Here is an 18,702-nt window from a genome sequence, read left to right as displayed (position 1 = left end):
CTACTTTCATATTAGTTTGTTAAATGCCATATGACTGTATTATTTTAATGACTTAAAAAATATTTATTTTATATTTAGGGTTGTTAATTAAAAATACTTTATTGCATGAATTATTATTTTTATTTGATATCTAAACTAATTGTACAGTCAAAGACAGCGATATTTTTTATAGATGTTGTGACAGGTGGACGTAAAAGGTTAAAGGAATATAATATCGTACTATCGTTTACGTGTAGTGTAGTAATTTATTAAAGTTATTTTTTAATCCGTTGCCGATTTGAAAGAAGATGGCAACGACTAGCGAACCTGTTGATGCTGCTGTTAAATCCAAAAGGCCATCAGGTAACAGTTTGTGCTGTGCAATTTAGTAACTGACATTTATGCATAACATTTATATTACTCACATATTCATTAGTCACATAAGAGACTAAAGGTACTGGGGTTACATGGAACACCACTGTAGAAAAAAGGAAAGACGGTTAAGGTTAAAGTATTCTCCACATGGGGCAGGCTGATGGTGTAGATAATTTGTGGCAGAGAGATGCTTTTAGATCAGAAAAGGTAAAATGAAGGGCAGTGAGCTGTATTATGGGTACGTGGTAGAGGATGGCAGGGGAGAGAAGATAAGACACACAGGCCAGCCCTGATATTCATAGATCTGGTTTGGGGAATGCTACAGAAATGTGGGTGGAAAGGCTTGTGAGGCTGTTCAAAAGGGTCACGGGAAAGGGGAGCTGAGTAAAGTTGGGAAACCAGGTATGCAGAGGGAGAAAACATTGTGAGACCCCCCCCCCCCCCCCCCCCTTTTTAATTTACTAATATCTCTACTGAAGTTAGCAGCATTATAAAAACTTCTTTTCATATTATATATAATTGTTTGTTTTAAAATATTCCAATGTTAAGTTTGAGTGTTATTTATAATCAGGAGTGCCATTACCATTGTTAGGTACAGCATTTATCACAATTGGAAGGTTCATTTTGTAATTAATAGTTTGTTTTAGGTTCCTGGATTATAAGTGACATTCCATATTGGTTCCTGGATTATAAGTGACATTCCATTGCTATCTAAGATACTTAAGATTTATTTTTAATTCAATTATACACTGATTCTGAAGGAGAGCTTCTTTTCTGTAAAAAAAAAAAAATTATAAATATTAAAATATATTTTTATTATTTCTATTTTCTGTGAGTAAAGTATTTTTTTTTTTGCAGATAGTGCTTTCAAACAGCAGCGGTTGCCAGCGTGGCAGCCAATCCTGACAGCTGGCACAGTGCTACCAACTTTCTTTGTGATAGGCATAGCATTTATCCCAGTTGGTGTTGGTCTGCTGTACTTTTCAGATGAGGTGAGATTTATTTCTTGATTTGTATATTAAAACATTGAGATGGTACAGAGGTAAGTTATGTACTATACTTGCATTCTGGAGAGCATACGGGTTGAAATCCTTGTTATGCCATTCTGATTTCGGTTTAGACATTTGCCTGATTTTTGTTATTTGAAGACTGTTGCAACTGGGCACAAGCATGGTGGTAGGCATTCACCCTACTTACCTCTTACTTTACTCCTGAATTGAGCCACACTTCAATCCATCATACACTCCTTATCCAGTACATTGCACTTCTCTATCATTCTCATTACCATTAATTTTTATGTTGTTTTTTTTACATTCTCCTTCCTTCCTTTAAAACTTTCCTAGAGTTCTCCTTCCTCCTTCTAGTCTTCCTTCTCACAACTCATTCCCCCAGATCACCCCACCCTCCCACTGCGCTCAATACTTAATGCACCCAAACTAGCCTCTCAATCTGCCTTCTGTCCTGTAGGCTTTCCTATCTAATTTCCATCATCGCTATCAGTTCTCCTCCACTTTCCCTTCTCCCACCTAGCTGCTCTCCGCTGCACCCCTTCTAGTTCCCCGTCAAGCACTGCTGTAGCATATTAATAAATGGTAAATAATATTTACATATTATGTAGTGGGCGGTATTTACGGAAAAAAAAAGTTAAAAATCCGAAAATACTTTTATTATTTGCTCTTTAACTTCCTCTTTTCATTAAACCCGGCGGAGATAAGAAATTCCAAATACTTTAGGAGATATTGCGGTTCTTATTTTGCAATACAAGACCTGTGCAATCATTTGACTGTCACAATTTTTTTATTTTGCCATGTGTTCGTGAATGCCTAATTAATTAAAATCGTTGATTAGGTCAGGTCAGTTACATAATAAATACTTTCAATTTAAGCGGACATTAAAAATAATGTGAATTAATTTTAATGGTTGTTTAGTTTTAAAGTAGGTATTTATAATGTAACTGACCTGACCAAACAAACCAAGACAAAGGATGAACAGTAGGAACTCACGTAATAATTTTTTTTTTTTACTTATTACTTGCGCAACAATATCCAAATAAAAAATAAAACGTTAAAATTTGAAACGTTAAAAATTCACCTAAGTTAGAGGCGGGTACAATTTCTTTGCCATTAGTAGAAAATGATGTAGTCGTTCACCTACGTCCCGAAAAAAAAATTCATACTCGTAAACAATAAACAAGATTGAATGCCGCATGAATGCACAGGTATTGTGATGAAAATTAAAAATTTTTATATCTCCTAAAGTATTTGGAATTTATCTCCACCGGGTTTAATGAAAAGAGGAAGTTAAAGAGCACATAATAAAATATTTTCGGATTTTTAACATTTTTTTTTTTGCAAATACTGCCCAACTACATATTTACCTAATAAATTATTAGTTTAGAAATAAAATGTTAGTTAATTACACAAATACATATATACACATCATCAGTGTTTCCTTGTATTTTACCACATGCAAGTGAACGTATTATCTCCACGTGTGCGTCAGGTGAACGAGTTGGTTTTGGACTACACGGATTGCAACAACACGTTGGCAAGTGGGCCGAAGGGCCGGTGTGAAGACATTATTGCCAACAGCTCGCAAGATTGCCAATGCAGCCTGGACTTCAGCATCGCCAAGACATTCCCGGTAAGCTAAGATCCCTTTTTTTCAACAACTTATTGTTATAATGAAGATTTAGGCGAAACAAATACTTGCTAATTGTAGGTTTTTTGGTAGTAATGATGATTGTTTAGGCATCACACTTAGGTGGCACCTCAAGGGTTTGCTTACGCATTACCAGTTCTGTGCCTATTTGATTATTTATCTGGCATTTGGTTCTTTGACACTCACTTCAGTTTATAGTTGCTCATTTAATAAATATACACATAGGTAGAGACTGTCCACTTAAATAGTGCAAGAATTTTCTTTGAAAAGGTTCTTAAATAAAAATAGACACTTTCTTGTGAATAGTAGATCTATTTCATATTAGTATGGTTAGTTCTTTATAATGTATAGGTAGTTAATTAACCTTGTGATATAACAGAATTTTATGAGAATTTAAATTTACGGCTCTGAATTTGCTATGATAATAAATTGGTGTTCATCTGGTATTTGTTTCTGTAACCAGTTAATTTAGGAAATATTTCAAACATTGCATTTGCAGCCTTAAAGACCTATTATTGTGTATGATATTTTTATGTTGATGTAATTTAAAATGTATAGTGCTTGTATGTTTTTTTTTTTTGTTAATAATAAATTGTTTTAGTAGTAGATACTTAATTTTTGTGACAAGTTTTATTGATGAGATGATTTTGACAGGACAAGGTATACATGTACTACGGACTAACCAACTTCTACCAGAACCACAGACGGTATGTCAAATCCCGTGATGACAAGCAGCTTCTTGGAATGTTGAATCCCAACCCTTCGTCTGACTGCGAGCCGTTTGCATACGTCACTAACGACAACAAGAAGATACCCATCGCACCGTGTGGTGCCATCGCTAACTCACTGTTCAGCGGTGGGTTGAGCTCTTGCCTTTTAATTTTTAAGTCAGTAAGCTGTGATTCACAAATATCAGTTTTAATTTCAATGACAGAGATAACGTGATGGTTTTGTTAATTATTATCTATGTTTCGATTTATTCAATGTTTTAGTCGGAAACACATTTTATCCACGTTTTTAAAACGTGTTTTGAATGTATTGTGAAAGATCTTTAATCCACCAATTTGTGGATTGGTACATTCTGCAATCTGACACCAATTGAGTCCCCGAGATATTTTTGGGTGGACTCAGGTTGTTTACCCTGGCCATCGGGTAGTATTACTGGTGCTGCCTGACTTTTTTACTTCGCAGATAGTTTATCATTGCTGTCAGTTTTCATTTCATTAGAGTGTTTGCTTGTGGACTAAGTTTCTAACATTTCACATATTCACACTTGTTTTTCCAGTCAAAACTATGTGGACGTTCGTTAATACAACTGAATCACAATTCAACATGGCCGTGACCCCGAACATGCTGGAGTAAAGACCTTTCACTGCATTAAGTTTTTCATAACATGTTGACGATCTAGATGTTTACTACAGCATGGTGCGAGGACCAACTAATAACTTTTCAAGCAAATAAAAACTGATGATTACCGATACACTGATAGTGTTTAGCATAGATTTGATTTATCAGTTGTTTTTTTTTTTTTTTACAAAAAACTATTCTGATATCATTGTTTTGGTATTATGATTTGTAAAATTCACTTGTTGAAAGAAATGTAGAAGGATGTTAGATATTGCCTGTGACATACATGTTTCATTCAGAAAACATAATATTTTAATCATATATTTGTTTTATGTTTTTTTTTTTTGTAGATAAACTTAAGATACTTCCCAAGATTCCCAAAAACAATGAAAAGGAAGTACCACTTCTGAAAACTGGCATTGCCTGGCCCTCCGATAAGCAGATTAAGTTTCAAAATCCTCCTGGGAACTTGTCAGAAGGTGAGTGATAATTATTTTTGCCCAAATTTTCGTGATTAGAGATTGTGTAGCAAGAATGTGATACATTGTGAGATGATTTTGCAGGTGTTCATTGTCAACATAGTATATACTGAGCGAGGTTCGCACTACTATAAATTGTTGGATTCATGTTTGGGAAGGGCATACCGGTTTGAATCCCAGTTCGTCCATCGTGATTGCAGTTTTCATCGGTCTCCCAAAATCACTCCAAATAAACTCTGAGAATGGTAGTGCTTGATTAACAGAATTAATGTGGACTGCGGCAACCTTGGATAGTCATAATATCCAATTACGCACAAAGAAAACCGTTGCCCAAAGGTATCATTTTTCTGGGTGGTGGGTTTTTTCCCCCTCAGTTTTTCCTCAATGGAGATTCTTTCCCTTCCCAACCAGTAAATGGCATCTTTGAGTTTATTTTATTTAGGCTTTCTACAACATTTAGATAGTTTTCGTGGTCTTTCAACCCCAGTTTTTACCACCCCTTGTAGTAATGGTTGATTGTAACAAAAATTAATTTAGACAAAAAATATGGGGTATTACTTTTACGAGGTTTAATCACTTGAAAAGGGTGTGATGTTTGTCGTATTAAGGTAGTTATAGCAATTTTTTGGTTTTTTTTTTTACAAACCTTCCCGATTTATACCCCTTTGGTCCAATTCCACCCATTAACGAACTTGACCAAGATTTTTCATCTCCCCATTTTATGTATCATTTTGGAAGTGATTTGTGGAGAATTACATCAGTTAATGTGTCCATGAAAAGTGATACGTATATATATACATGAGATGGAGATGGTTTTGGGATCTAAAGACCATGAAATGAAAAATCATCAATGTAAAAATTTTCCAGAAGTTACACGACTGTAATGACTACAGTAGGGGGTGTTTTTTTTGCAATCTAAAAGGGTTTAAACAAAAAGCACATATTTCTAACAAGCAAAAGCTCTGTGCGACAACGGAGACAGCATAGATGATTACAGTGTAATGAAAAAATTTATACGCATAGAAATGACAGCACAAGTGAACACAATAACCTTTCTACATTGAAACATGTGCAACATTTTGAAAACTGTGCTATGTTCCCATCATTAGGCACATATATATACTGTCCTGCTGTAGTATTTGCCTGTAAACTTTGGCTTATTTTATGTCTAGTCTGTGGAATTTCATTATTTGCCTAAGAGTATTCTCCACAGAAGTAATTGCACTGGACCTGGTTGCGTTTATTTGATTTTTAGTCTTTCATGAAAGAATTTTAATGTTTACAAATTGAATATGATCTGCAGGATAGGGTGGTGATAGAATTTATTAGTAGTTTGGATTGCAGCATTTTATTAACAGATTATAATATGTGAGTTCCATCAGTCTCCAGACACCGGTAATGCCACTTTCTGTGCCATCAAATACTGTTATAATATTATCATTTCATAAAATATGGGTACCACTGTATTAAGAAAACGCTGTTCTATTATAAGTACATAATCTAAAAAAATATTCCCAAAATCTTTAACACCAATGTCCTATTGTTTTGATTTTTTGTAGTTACAGTAGGTACAGAATTGTAGGGTTTCTTCTGTTTCAGCTTTCAAAGATTTTGAAAAGCCAAAAAATTGGAAAGTACGGGTTTACGAGCTGGATCCAGCAGACCGCAACAATAACGGCTTTGAGAATGAGGACTTGATCGTGTGGATGCGTACTGCTGCTTTGCCTAGTTTCCGTAAGCTGTACCGGCGTATCGACCACTCGCAAGAAGGCTATCGCCACGGGTTGCCTGCTGGAAACTACACTCTTGTTGTCGACTACTGTGAGTGCCCTTGGCATGTGTAGTGTCAGTTGACTTAAATTCTTTACGTTTAATTGATTCAATGTTCAAAAAAAAATGTTTTGTCCAATCCTTAGTCTCAGGTTGAGAGAACCAAGAAACACTGGTTGAGTTATGGATGCGTCTGCTGTCACCCTACGACAGTAATGGCCAACTTAAATCTTTTCAAGGCCAGAAATAATTTTTGGAACTACATAATCCAAGGATCATGCACGTACAAATAAATATTAAACTCTTTACAGCATTTTTTTAAATTGTTGTATTATTCTTTAGGATAACCAATACGTATGTACAAAATTTGGCATTTGATGAAAAAAAAAATATCTTTTGAAAATATGCATTAAACAAACTTTAAATCTTAGATGAATTACCGTGGAAAATACATAGCTTCGAAAAATATCAATATATTTTTCAATATTTCTGTGAGGATATGATGGCTTTACAACAGTGTCTGCTGACTTAGGGATCGTCCATTAATCACGTGAGGCTCGTAAGGGGGGGAGGGGGGGGTGTCGGGAAAAATTAAGAAATATGACAAGGGGGGAGGGGGGTGGAGAGAGATATCACGTGTATATATTTTTTCGCGCAATTTCTACTAAACCGAAAAGGGACGCGTGACCTTCACTCGCCGTAGCCAGGCAACAATATCCCCGCCCGCCGCAACATGAACCATCCGGCTCGGCTTGCCAGTCACCAGTAAGACTGTGATTTTGGCACCGAATACATGCGTATATCACATACAAGCCTTTCCTTTATTACTTTTATGCCAGTGAGAATAAACCTGCAACCTTAATGTGTGTCTGCACATTTTTATCCTGTGCTTAATTTTCCAGAATTTAATTAGATTATACCTATATTTAAAGATAATATTCTGAAATTTTTAAAAATATTTTGTACCAAAAAAATACATGTGATTTATTGGGGGGGGGGGGGGGGGGGGGTAAGTCTGAAACCTCACCACTAATCACTAGGGGGGAGGGGGGGGTTAAAAATTTGCTAAAAAAACATCACGTGATTAATGGACAACCCCTTATTACTCTACGAGTGCAAAGGCTGTTAATACTCCACAGTTTACCTGATGTTTCTGTGTTGAAAGATTCTTTAAGGGGACTGTATAAAAAGCCTTCGCGGGCCTTCGCAGGCTGCTAGTTGCCCACGGGAGATGATGGAGCATTGTTGAAATGAATGGGTAGGGGAATGGAAGCACGCTGAGAAAACTTATCGGCTCACTGCAACATCTTCCACGTTTCCCAGTTTTGAAAAATGTGTGCCCTGGCCGGGGATCAAACCCGGATCATTTTGGTGGGTGGCAAGCGATTTGACTTCCCCCTCAACCCAGTGGGCCTCTTAACACCATCAATTAAATTATGAAAAATTATACTCTAAGAACCCAATTTTCTTCCCGTGTTCTTTATTTAGTTTTTTGATAAATAAAAAAGTTAACTGAATGAAGAGCTAGGTGAAAAGAAGCAATTAAGTACAATGTAATTTCTTAAGTACAATAATTAAATCAGTGTTCAGATTTTTTACAGAAATTTTTAAAGTATTAATCTGCTTTTTTCACACAGTGTTAGCTTTCACATTGAATTATTTTATTGGGTTTCTCTTATTAAGAGCAATTGTGCCTTTTGCAGCATATTCGGTGTCGTCATTCGAAGGCAGGAAGAAGATGATTCTTTCCACTACATCCTTGCTGGGGGGCAAAAACCCTTTCTTGGGTATTGCTTACATTGTGGTCGGCTGTGTTTGCCTGCTGTTGGGAATTGTGTTCCTCTTCATTCATATCAAATGTGGAAAAAGGTACTTTTACTTTTGTTTTGTTGACAATGTGAGCATGCATATAATGCTATGCTCATGTAGATTTCTTTGTAAAATGTAAATTCTAATAATAATAATAATAATAATAATAATAATATTCATTCATAGTGCTGCTCAGAAATTTTTTGCTCATTGTTTTTTAATCAAGCATACCTTATTTGGCAGGTTTCTCTCTATCTATCTCGCTGTGTGTGTGTTGGGGGGGGGGGGGGGGGAGAGAGGGGCCTGTGCTCTCTTAGGTCTCTCAAATGAAAAAAAAAAATAACCAGAGTAGCTTGAAAGAGTAGCTAACTAAGTTTTCTTTATGTTAAGGATTTATTATTGAAGTGAAAATAAACTAAAATCAGCAAATATCTGAACATTCTGGACGGTCATTACACGTCAAAAACAGCTTAATATTCTACTTAAACATCTGTCTGTCTTACATTTGTTACAACTGACAACATATTAGGACAAGTAGTTTCATATTTTAATATCTTTTTTACTTAAATGAAACACTTGGAAGAAATAAAAAGTGTTCAAATTAGTTGAAATTAACTGTATACAATATTGATTGAGTGAATAAAGTTGACCTTTTGACGTGACAACGTCTAATAAATCGATGAATGCCGGCTGCACGCACAAAAAAGTGTCCCACTACGGATGTCCCACTACGGATGTGTTCTGTTTTCTCATTGTACGCATGCGTGGCATCTCTCTTCCACTCGATTGGAACAACCATCCATTTGACTTTTCAATCATATTTTCGTCGTTTGAATTATTAATATTATGTAATTTAACGATCGTCAACCGATTTTCAGCACAATCGGTAAAGTTATTTAAAAGTAATGTTGAATATTCAAATACGTTTTGAACCAACAATGGTGTTTTACAGTTACACACAATAATTCAAATTACAACCGGGATCTTTTGCACAATGTTGTAAAAAATATTGTAAAACATTATAAATAAGTTTGGTGTATTTGGGATGCGTATTTGTTATAAAATCGAGTTATAAAAACGAAATAATATTATTCCCCCTACCGTGAACAACATTTTTATAGATGTATATATAACATCTGAAACTTTAATTATTGAATATGGCTTTGTGGCTGAGCGATCAGCTGCGTTATCTTCTAATAGTAAGGTTGTCGGTTCGTATCCCGGCAGGTGCGAAATTTTTTTTTGTACTTGTAAAAATAAATACGGTGCACGTAACATTTCAAAAGTAATAAATATATTTGAATAATGAATGCAAATAAAAGTAAATTTATTAATTAAATTGTACATTTCATTTCACTCCTTTGAATCCATACAAAATAGTGATAATTCAATAAAAATGATTCAATTTTATTCATAAAAGTATGCAGAGGTAGATTTTATCATACAAAAGATATAAAATTAAAAAAAAAAAATTATTCCTCAAAGAATATAATATTTTTAATGGCTAATGGTTTGGTTGCAAAAACCTATTACGGCTCAGTCTCAGGCCGAATATGATATTTCCTTTTCTTCCGGATCAATCATTTCATCAATGTTTTGTTATGACGTCACGTTAAACTATTGTCCGTATACCGACTTTATAGACAACCGATTTTTTTTACATATAAAAGTAAGTCCTAAGATATTACGTTTTTTTTTTCCTAAAGAAATTCATTTATGCATGCACATCTTTGTATATACTACATAGGTACAAATTTTTGTTGTGTACTTACACATGTTTGTGTACTTGCAAGCAAAATGTAAATATAACAAATCCTAATGAAATGACAGTATGTATATGTACATATTAAAATTGTTTGCATGTATCATATCTGTTTGTAAATGTAATATTTTTTTCTCTCTCAGCACTGCGGAAATGATAAATGTGAATCCTCACACCTCGTACCAGTAAGAGGCAGAAGAGTTTGGCTGAAATTACATTCTCACACTTGGGCATTACAACGTAAGTGCATTATCGTTGGCATTCCCAGTGCCAATGTGTGGGAATTTCAAGAGTAATTTGCTGTAAAAACAGGTGATCATGAATGTTGTGTAATGTCACACTGATCAGAGATACAGTCTAAAGAAACATTTCCAGAATGAGTGGAAAGCTGAAAACAGTGTTCTGGATTTGTAATGACATTTTATTTATTAATTTTATGGTGTAACATCATATTCATAGAATGAGAGCTTAGGACAGGAATCATTTATGAGCATGAAACATTTAAGTATTTTCTAAACATCGACTTCACTCCTAAATATAGTACAAAGTACAGTTAAGTGCTGTTTGTGATATCATAAATAATGCCAAAATCAATTGTTGTACTACCCATCAAAGAAATTTTTCTAAGGAGTTTATTTTTGTTTTGTTTTCTCTTAGTGTGAATGTTATCATTGCTTATTTCCACATGAAATTGTAACTGCTACATCAATGTCGTGAATTGCAGGTCACATTTCAAATACTAAATGATTCAACTTATTTTATTTTATAATTTTTTATGGTTGATGTAGAGATGTTAGTTTCCTGGGAAAGTATTTTTAGGAAAATTTTCCAGTAATTTAAACAAATTTTTTTTTTTTACAAAATTTGGAAAATTTGCCAACTTTCACAGAAAAACGCTAATTTTATGAACATTTTTATACAAACAGAACCAAACAACATTCATTTTGTCTTTCTTTACCAACTGACAGGAACAAAAAAAAATTGTTGTTTAAACAGTACCTGCCAATCTGCATTAAAAACATATTGTATAACATATATCAATTTATCATATATCACTATATCAGTAATCCTATGTTGGTAATGGAAAAAATAAACTTTTCCGGAAAAATATGCGTGTGTAAATTTCCAGAACATTTCCCACCATCATCTCTACTTGCACATTACAGAATCTCAAGCACCAGGTAAATAGTCAAGGAATTTTTTAATTTTTGGACTTTAAATGAATTTATTGTCATACAAAGGATGTATCATGAATCGTTAATTGTGCCATGCCTATCATACTTTAGTTTAGTCTTTATTTCGATATTTTTGTGCCAAGGTTTTTTGAGTAGAGTTTTTTTTTATGGTGTGCAAGGCAAAGTGACAATTTGTGATGGTTCCTCATAGTTCCTTAAGAAACATCACACCCAGCATAGTTGCATTTTTTTCCCCCTTCATTGTGTGAACATTTCTGTCATGACATAGAAACACTGTAAGGCAAAGCTAAAACAGTGTTAGGAAGTATGCATGTATATATATTTTTTGTTTTCTGTAGAAATATACGTAACATGTTTTGGTCAGCGAAAAAATTAAAACATGATCTGAATAAATCAGAGTAAAGTCAAAGAGTAATAATGTTTGTGGGTTCTGTTGGAAATCCTTTTAACAGCTCATTTGCTGCTAGGTCATTAGACGTTTGCACAAAACTACATGAAACATGGATGTTAGTAAAGGAATAGGCCGGGGCCTACAGTGAACTGTCCCGGATTTGCCTGGACCAGGATTCCGTCCCAGCTCCTTTTGAATGAGAGTTCAGCGTTCAGATGTTCCAACTTGCTCCATTCCTGACAGTTGTAAAGTGCACAGTCACGTTATTGTATGTGTAGAAATTGTCATTGGAAGGTGTACAAATTTCCTACAAGATTTTTAGTCTCACCATATTCAATGCGTGCGCAAAGTATTTGAAATTTTTTCTAGAACTTCAGGTAAGTGAACATTACTTACCAATTGCTGTTTAAAGCATAACCCAATCAATCACTTTCTTCCCCCTTTATTAAGTATAAATTATATTTTAATTAAATTTTTGTGCAACTCGGGATCCTTTCAATGTTTGAAGTATGAACTCCATTGGAGTTAGTACTTAGTTTTGAAGATGTGTTATTGGTGTCAAATAAATTTTAAATAATTTTATTTGATGGAATGTAGAGATCAAATGTGTTTTGCAGTCAACAACCCACAATTTTGGCTCATACAGCAACAGCATGTGTGAAACCAAATGTTTACATTCCAAAGCCATGAAAAATGGTTAGTTTGTGGTGCTGTTATTTATTCCTAAATTTAAATAATTGTATGAAAAATTTCTGTGAATTGTAATGGTTATTGACAGCTCTAGTGTGTGTCACTTTAAAATATTTGGCTTTGTGCATAGGTTGTGCGGTTAGGTGTCTGTTGCAATTTTCATCTTTGAAAGTTTTTAAAGTATCAGAATAAAAGCTGCTAAACAAAAGGTTGTATATGGTGTAACATTATGCAATGCTATTGAATCTCAGTTGAGTTACTTCTTTTTCTGGTATGTATAATACTTCAAGAAAGCATCTTCATTGGTGTGTTTAGTGGTTTTTAATGGCTTGGATTCGAGCCTTTCAATGCTGACTGAAATAAAGTTGACAAGCATAAAAAAAAATTATATGGTCATGAATGAAGATATATCTTGTGCCTGTTTTCAGCTTTTTATTCTCTTGACAGTGTGTTCCTATTACGTTGTCTAGTCTGGTATAGCACAGAGAATAAATATTCAGTGAAATTTAATGTCATTCGTTGTGTATGGTAGATGGCTGTGTTAAATATGTACTTTCATATTCTATTAGTATTAAAGATACCTATATTATATAATTTAGTGTTTGAACAGAATCATGTCTAATTGTTTAAATGTGGTGTTTGAAAGTACAATACTGCACAAGGCCTGCCACACATGAAACAATATTTCTTGCGGCAGTAGGTGTCTGGATTCCCACTGTTGTGTGAGGTTTGGGCTGCTGAGATGTTTTATTTTCTATAATCAAAATGGTGCTATTTTCGGTGTGAATTTTAGTGCTGTTTTCTTATCTCAGCCAGAAAAAAACAGAAAGAAAGCATTAAGCCCCATTCATGTAAAAGATAATATGAAATGAAAGGCAAACAAGAAAGTAAGTAGGTATTAATTACAATTTTAGCTAGTATGCAAGAACAATAGTGAACATACAGTACAAGTTTATGCACAATTATTTTTGGCAGAATTTCCAGTTTTTACCTCAAATTTATTCCTTTTATTCATGTACGGTATATAATTTAAATTGCAAAAATTTATATGCATAAGGAAACAATGTTTTTTTCTAATATTGTTTGAAAATTTTTCTGTTTGTGAAAAATATAACTGGCCCAATATTGTACTATTAGTGGCCGTGGCCGTGTCCATGTTCTTGATGAGGCCTATATGTAATCAGCTTTAGCCTGTAATTTTTTTACCTTTGGTAGTTTATTTGAACATGATTTTTGTGGCTTTGTCGGGATTCCTGACAGTTTGGAAATTTTAAAGTAACCATTGGAAAAGGAAATACTTAACTGCATAGACGAATGCATTCTATTTGAAGGAAAGTTGTTAACCATGTAAATAAAAAAGTTTTTTTTTAATGTATACATATGTATATAGACAGTAGGTATTGCTTATACTTGCTTTGAGCTTCTTAGAATTTATGGTGTGTACATTTCAAACACCAAAATATTATGCCATTCTTTTATATTTTTGTAGAAGATAATAGATTCAGTTTTGCGTTAAACTGCATGATTTTCTGGTGGTAACTGGTTCTAAAAAAAATTGTGTTAAATGTTTCCCACTATACATTAAAGCTGTTACAGGTTTATATATGTTACTTTTTTTACATTAATACTTATTCAATGTTGAAATGATATGACAATTATGAAAGTTGTTTAATCCAAAACTTTAGCTAAATTGCTGCATTTCATTAATGAATATGGAATTCTCTTGGTAATACATAAGAATGACTTTAAAACAGACAAAAATTAATTTTGGATTGTTTTAGAAACTAATACTTCCTTACTTTAAAGGTCATCTTTTGGCTGGCTGGCTGTGACCTTTGTTTCTGACATAACCAGACGTAACTATGGAAGGAAGGGGATGAGGAAGAAGTGGGGGAAAGGTCAAGGGCAGGTTGGGATTGTATTGGGCGGGATTCTGTATATTCCCACTTATCAACTTAGTCCGGGAAGTCGTGAGGTGCACTCAAATACTACTCCATGCTTATTTGGTTCATTAATCACTTATTTCACACTGATCTGCACTTTACAGATTTTGTACTCTCTCTGGCTTTGAACTGTAGACCTCCACCGTTCTGGACCCGAGTACAGTACATCACGCTTGGATATGCAACCAGCTATACATGTTAATCTCTATCAAATAAATACTAAAGTCTCTCTTTTTACAACCATCACTCGATGCCAGTATGATAACTCTGCCAGCTCTCGCTAAAACTCTCTCTGCTCTCATCCTTGGTACATGATGCTCTTCCCGTCCGCTGTCCTGCAGCGACCTCCCGTTCACCTTCTCCATCCGCTCGGGTCTCGCACGCGCTTCCTCCGACAGGCAAACAAACTGCTGAATGACTAAACATGCAGAACAGGTGACTGACCGGTCTCCGGAGCTCAAACTCGGAGCTGATTTTAAATTTGCAATTTATTAGCAAAATCGCAAAAACTTTCGCTGTTTCGCTGAACTTGTCAGTTATAACCAACTTTTTTCAACATAATTTTTCAGAGAAATAAAGTACCTATATAATTGGGACCTTTTTTTTTACTCCCCAAAATGATCCCTACACATGAACTTGCGCCCCCAACCTGACAGTGCTTAGTTTTACATATGTTTATTATTTACTGACCCATCATGCTTTACACTATTTATTTACAGTGTATTTCACTGGCCATAAAAGTGGTTAAATATTCTACCTACCTGATTTTAAATCACACTTGTGTTTGTGGATGTAATGCCAGTTTCTAACCCTTTAACCCTTCGAACAAGTTTTTACTGCGGTACTGTACATACTTGTCCATTTTAATAATTCAAATGCATGAGATTTTCTTAGTTCAGGGTACGTTACCATGGGCACCTCGCATCATCAGCGATGTAGCTTGCAAAGGAAACAGTTACACGCAGCATGAAGCCATTGGTAGTTCCAGTCAGGGGCGGCTGCAGGAAGACATTTCTGGAGGGACTGTCGCATAAAGAAGGGATGCATGCCAGAGATGGGCCTTAGAACATTTGCAAATTTATGGTCTCAAATACTGAACTTCAATAGTTTAATACAACTTTGGAAGGAAGAAAAGTTTTTAACACATAAATCTAAGTATTTAAGTAAAATTAATACAATTTGGAATTGGGAGGAGCTATAGTTTCCACCGCTACCCCTCCTTAGCCGAGCTTGGTCCCAGTGAGTTTAAGATTGTGTTAATTGAGCTGTCGAGAACAAATGTCTCCAGGTGTTTGTAGGAAATATTGTTTTGTGTGCAGTGGGTTGTAAACTAGGATTCATAAATGTTATTTGAGGAATAGTAAGAGATAGTGCACTTCTATGTGATGGGTTAGGTGGGTGAATTGTTTTCTTCATATTATCAGAGTTTTGCAGAATTGTATTGTTTAGTCTTACTCTATTATAATGTTTATTATATTCTGTGTATTTGACATGTTACCAATGATTTTTTTTCTACTATATAAGTTAAGAAATATGATAATTTTGAAGGTTTAATGATGTAAGATTTTAATATTATGTATTTTCAAAAGGTTATATTACTGACCTTGACTCTGAAGTTGCCAAATTTTATTATCTAACAAATCAGGGTCTCTGTTATATTGTTTGTAATAGTTACGGAGCAAAAATTGTTTTGTGCACATACGTATTTAATAACTCATATAAAAATAATAATTTTAAAAATCATGAGCTTCATTGCAACTCTATTAAAAAAAATTGTGAATTGTAGTTTTTTTGTGTGCGAACTATTATGAAAGTTGTTGATGCTTGAATTGTCAATTTCTTGTTGTATATGTGTGAAAAATCACTCTTTAGAAAAATAAAAAATTCACTTGTGTGCTCTTAGTGATTGCATATATCTTGCAATGATTGGTTATTTAAGAATTTTTACTTATGTAAAATATATTTTGTTCCTACTTGGTTTGGATAATCAACCCAGATGTATTGTCTAGGTAATTTTCAATTCCACCAGTGCTATTATTATGATGCAAACATGTATTTAATACTATTTGTACAAAGTTCGGTACATACTGACATGGCCGCGGCCTAACTGCCCTTATGTTAAGCGGGGGTTCGCGTCGATACATGTACTGAGATTAATTTGTGGGCGCCACCGTGCAAGGGGCACGGACCCGGGAGAGACTCTTTTTCAGGGCCGTGATGTCGCCCATGTGAGGCGTGATTTTAATCCCCTAAAGCCAACCCTAGTACTCGCCACTGGTCCGCTCTCAGCGTCAGGTACACTCTCCACCTACGCAGTGGGCTCTTACGGCGTCCCACACGCCGTCACACTCAGGATGTTGAAATAAACAAATACAAATAAAGTTGTATGCCCTGGTTTATTAGTTGCTACTTCTCCTACACCTTTGATTATATCACACAACGCCTGCGACACGAATCGGTTCACGTGGTGCGATCTGACCACGTGGTCACACTCTACAATTCGGTAATTAGCATAAAAAGGACCATAGTGGTCACCCATACAATTATTTTAACGGTCCCCCCCCCCCTCCCCCCCCCGACCGAGAGAAGCCCCAAGGAATTACGAACGAAAGATTTAAGATGATTAAGATTCAACAGAATTACTTAGCAGTGCAGGCAAGCGGTGAGGTCCCCGGGGTGCTGATGCGTCTGCTCTCGGTCGGTGCTGGCGAAGGACTGGGCTGAGCTCAGGGCTCTGCCATCCTAACATGGCGTCTTCACGCCGAACCAATTACCGTTATACCTATTTACAATTACGTGCCACAGGAAGCTACAGGTAAAACATGAAACACTCTTAATAATTAGATTACACCTAATGCATGATAAAAACTATTAACTAAAATTACAACAATTTATTATTAATGGTAACCAGTCCGGCTTCGGCGGACTTTGGTTCGCCTCGTGCATGTTCAGTACGTCTTTTCGTTGTTTATGCCTTAACTAAATGTAAATATTAATTACTTAAAGTACATAAAACACTCCCGGCCGATCTGCCCTCACACGCCACTTGGGGAAAAATAAGCAAAAAAGAATTACAATGTTCATCTCTAGCTAAAGGGGTGCGGTACACTGCTGCTACAGCGCCCTCTTGACGTCCGTGGCACGCTATTCAAACACAACCACCCGACTACGTACTCAAGACGGAGCGGCTGCCAGTACGGGAAGTGGGACGGGTGGTGAGGGGAAAGGTGGCGGAGACTGACCAGGCTTCTGGGGCACAGGCCCGGTTGACGTCAATACATTCTGACCCTGTAAAATTTTGTAATTGTAGTTCATCATAGCAAAATATAGTAACACATTTATGCATCCAAAAATTACACAATACCATCCAACTAAATGCATGGATACAAGTGATTATGTCTACGAGAATAGTATTTTGAAATTTAGTAGGATGTGCAAATGGGATGAATGCATATTTTAAGAAAAGTCACAAACTATTTTAAAATAAATAAATAAAATCCTAGGTATGCCGATTGTATTTTGTTTGGGCTCTTGACTGTTCTGGTAATGTTTGTACCATCAGTTAATTTATTTGCAGTGCGAGCAAGGTGTATATATATATATATATATACTTGCCAATAATGAGTATGGCTTTTAAGAATCTATTAAAGCATAATATATTGTGGAGTGGGGAGTTAACTAAGGACATTCATATCTGCTTGAAGTTGGCTAATAATATAAGTTGTCAAACATAAGCTATATACAGCAGAAAAATACATTAGTCTTGAAAATCTTTTACTTGACGGGAGTGTCTGCTGACAGGAAATTGATTTAACCAAAGGATTTTAATTTTTTTTTTTTTTAATATTTTTAATTAGTGTCAACAATTATTTTTTTTCTCCCCACAATTGTATGTACTTTTCCCCTTAACTGTAATAAAAAATGATGGGTATTAATTTTTAAGCCTTTTTTTATTAATATTAATGTATAAATTCATCATCACTGGTTTGTACTTTAAGAAAAGAACTAACTTTTGTTAAAATATATTAATAGGAATATATATATATATATATATATATATATATATATATATATATATATATATATATATATATATATAACTACATATTTGTAAACAGAATTAATTGATTAAATGTTAGTGCTTTTAACGTTCTGTGCTCTTAAAATGTTTTAAAATGTATTACTTTAACATGTATTGTGATGTTGGTGTAAAAAAAATTGTATTAAATGAAGTTGTTCGCCTTAAAAAATAATCTTATGTAATTAAAATACTGTTTGTCTGTGTAAATATTTAGAGTTT

The 18,702-nt window shown here is 34.7% G+C and overlaps 1 protein-coding gene across 1 annotated transcript; it reads left to right on the top strand.

Annotated features, from left to right (window-relative positions):
* Positions 1-142: 142 nt before the first annotated feature.
* LOC134534905 (cell cycle control protein 50A) lies at positions 143-18,428 on the top strand. The gene is made up of 8 exons (XM_063373588.1): positions 143-342; positions 1,213-1,346; positions 2,857-2,997; positions 3,670-3,871; positions 4,713-4,841; positions 6,441-6,662; positions 8,315-8,480; positions 10,326-18,428. The coding sequence occupies exons 1-8, from the start codon at positions 288-290 to the stop codon at positions 10,369-10,371; spliced, it is 1,095 nt and encodes a 364-aa protein (XP_063229658.1). The 5' UTR covers positions 143-287; the 3' UTR covers positions 10,372-18,428.
* Positions 18,429-18,702: the final 274 nt, after the last annotated feature.

This window comes from Bacillus rossius, chromosome 8, assembly GCF_032445375.1.
Source record: "Bacillus rossius redtenbacheri isolate Brsri chromosome 8, Brsri_v3, whole genome shotgun sequence".
NCBI classification, from domain to species: domain Eukaryota; kingdom Metazoa; phylum Arthropoda; class Insecta; order Phasmatodea; family Bacillidae; genus Bacillus; species Bacillus rossius.
This window is presented reverse-complemented; position numbering and strand designations above follow the sequence as displayed.

Bases quoted from the DNA above. Each gene is read 5' to 3' on its own strand.
- LOC134534905 (XM_063373588.1), top strand. From the start codon at position 288: ATGGCAACGACTAGCGAACCTGTTGATGCTGCTGTTAAATCCAAAAGG. The intron at 3,872-4,712 runs GTGGGTTGAGCT...TTTTTTTTGTAG, and splicing joins CGCTAACTCACTGTTCAGCG to ATAAACTTAAGATACTTCCC. The intron at 8,481-10,325 runs GTACTTTTACTT...TTTCTCTCTCAG, and splicing joins CATATCAAATGTGGAAAAAG to CACTGCGGAAATGATAAATG.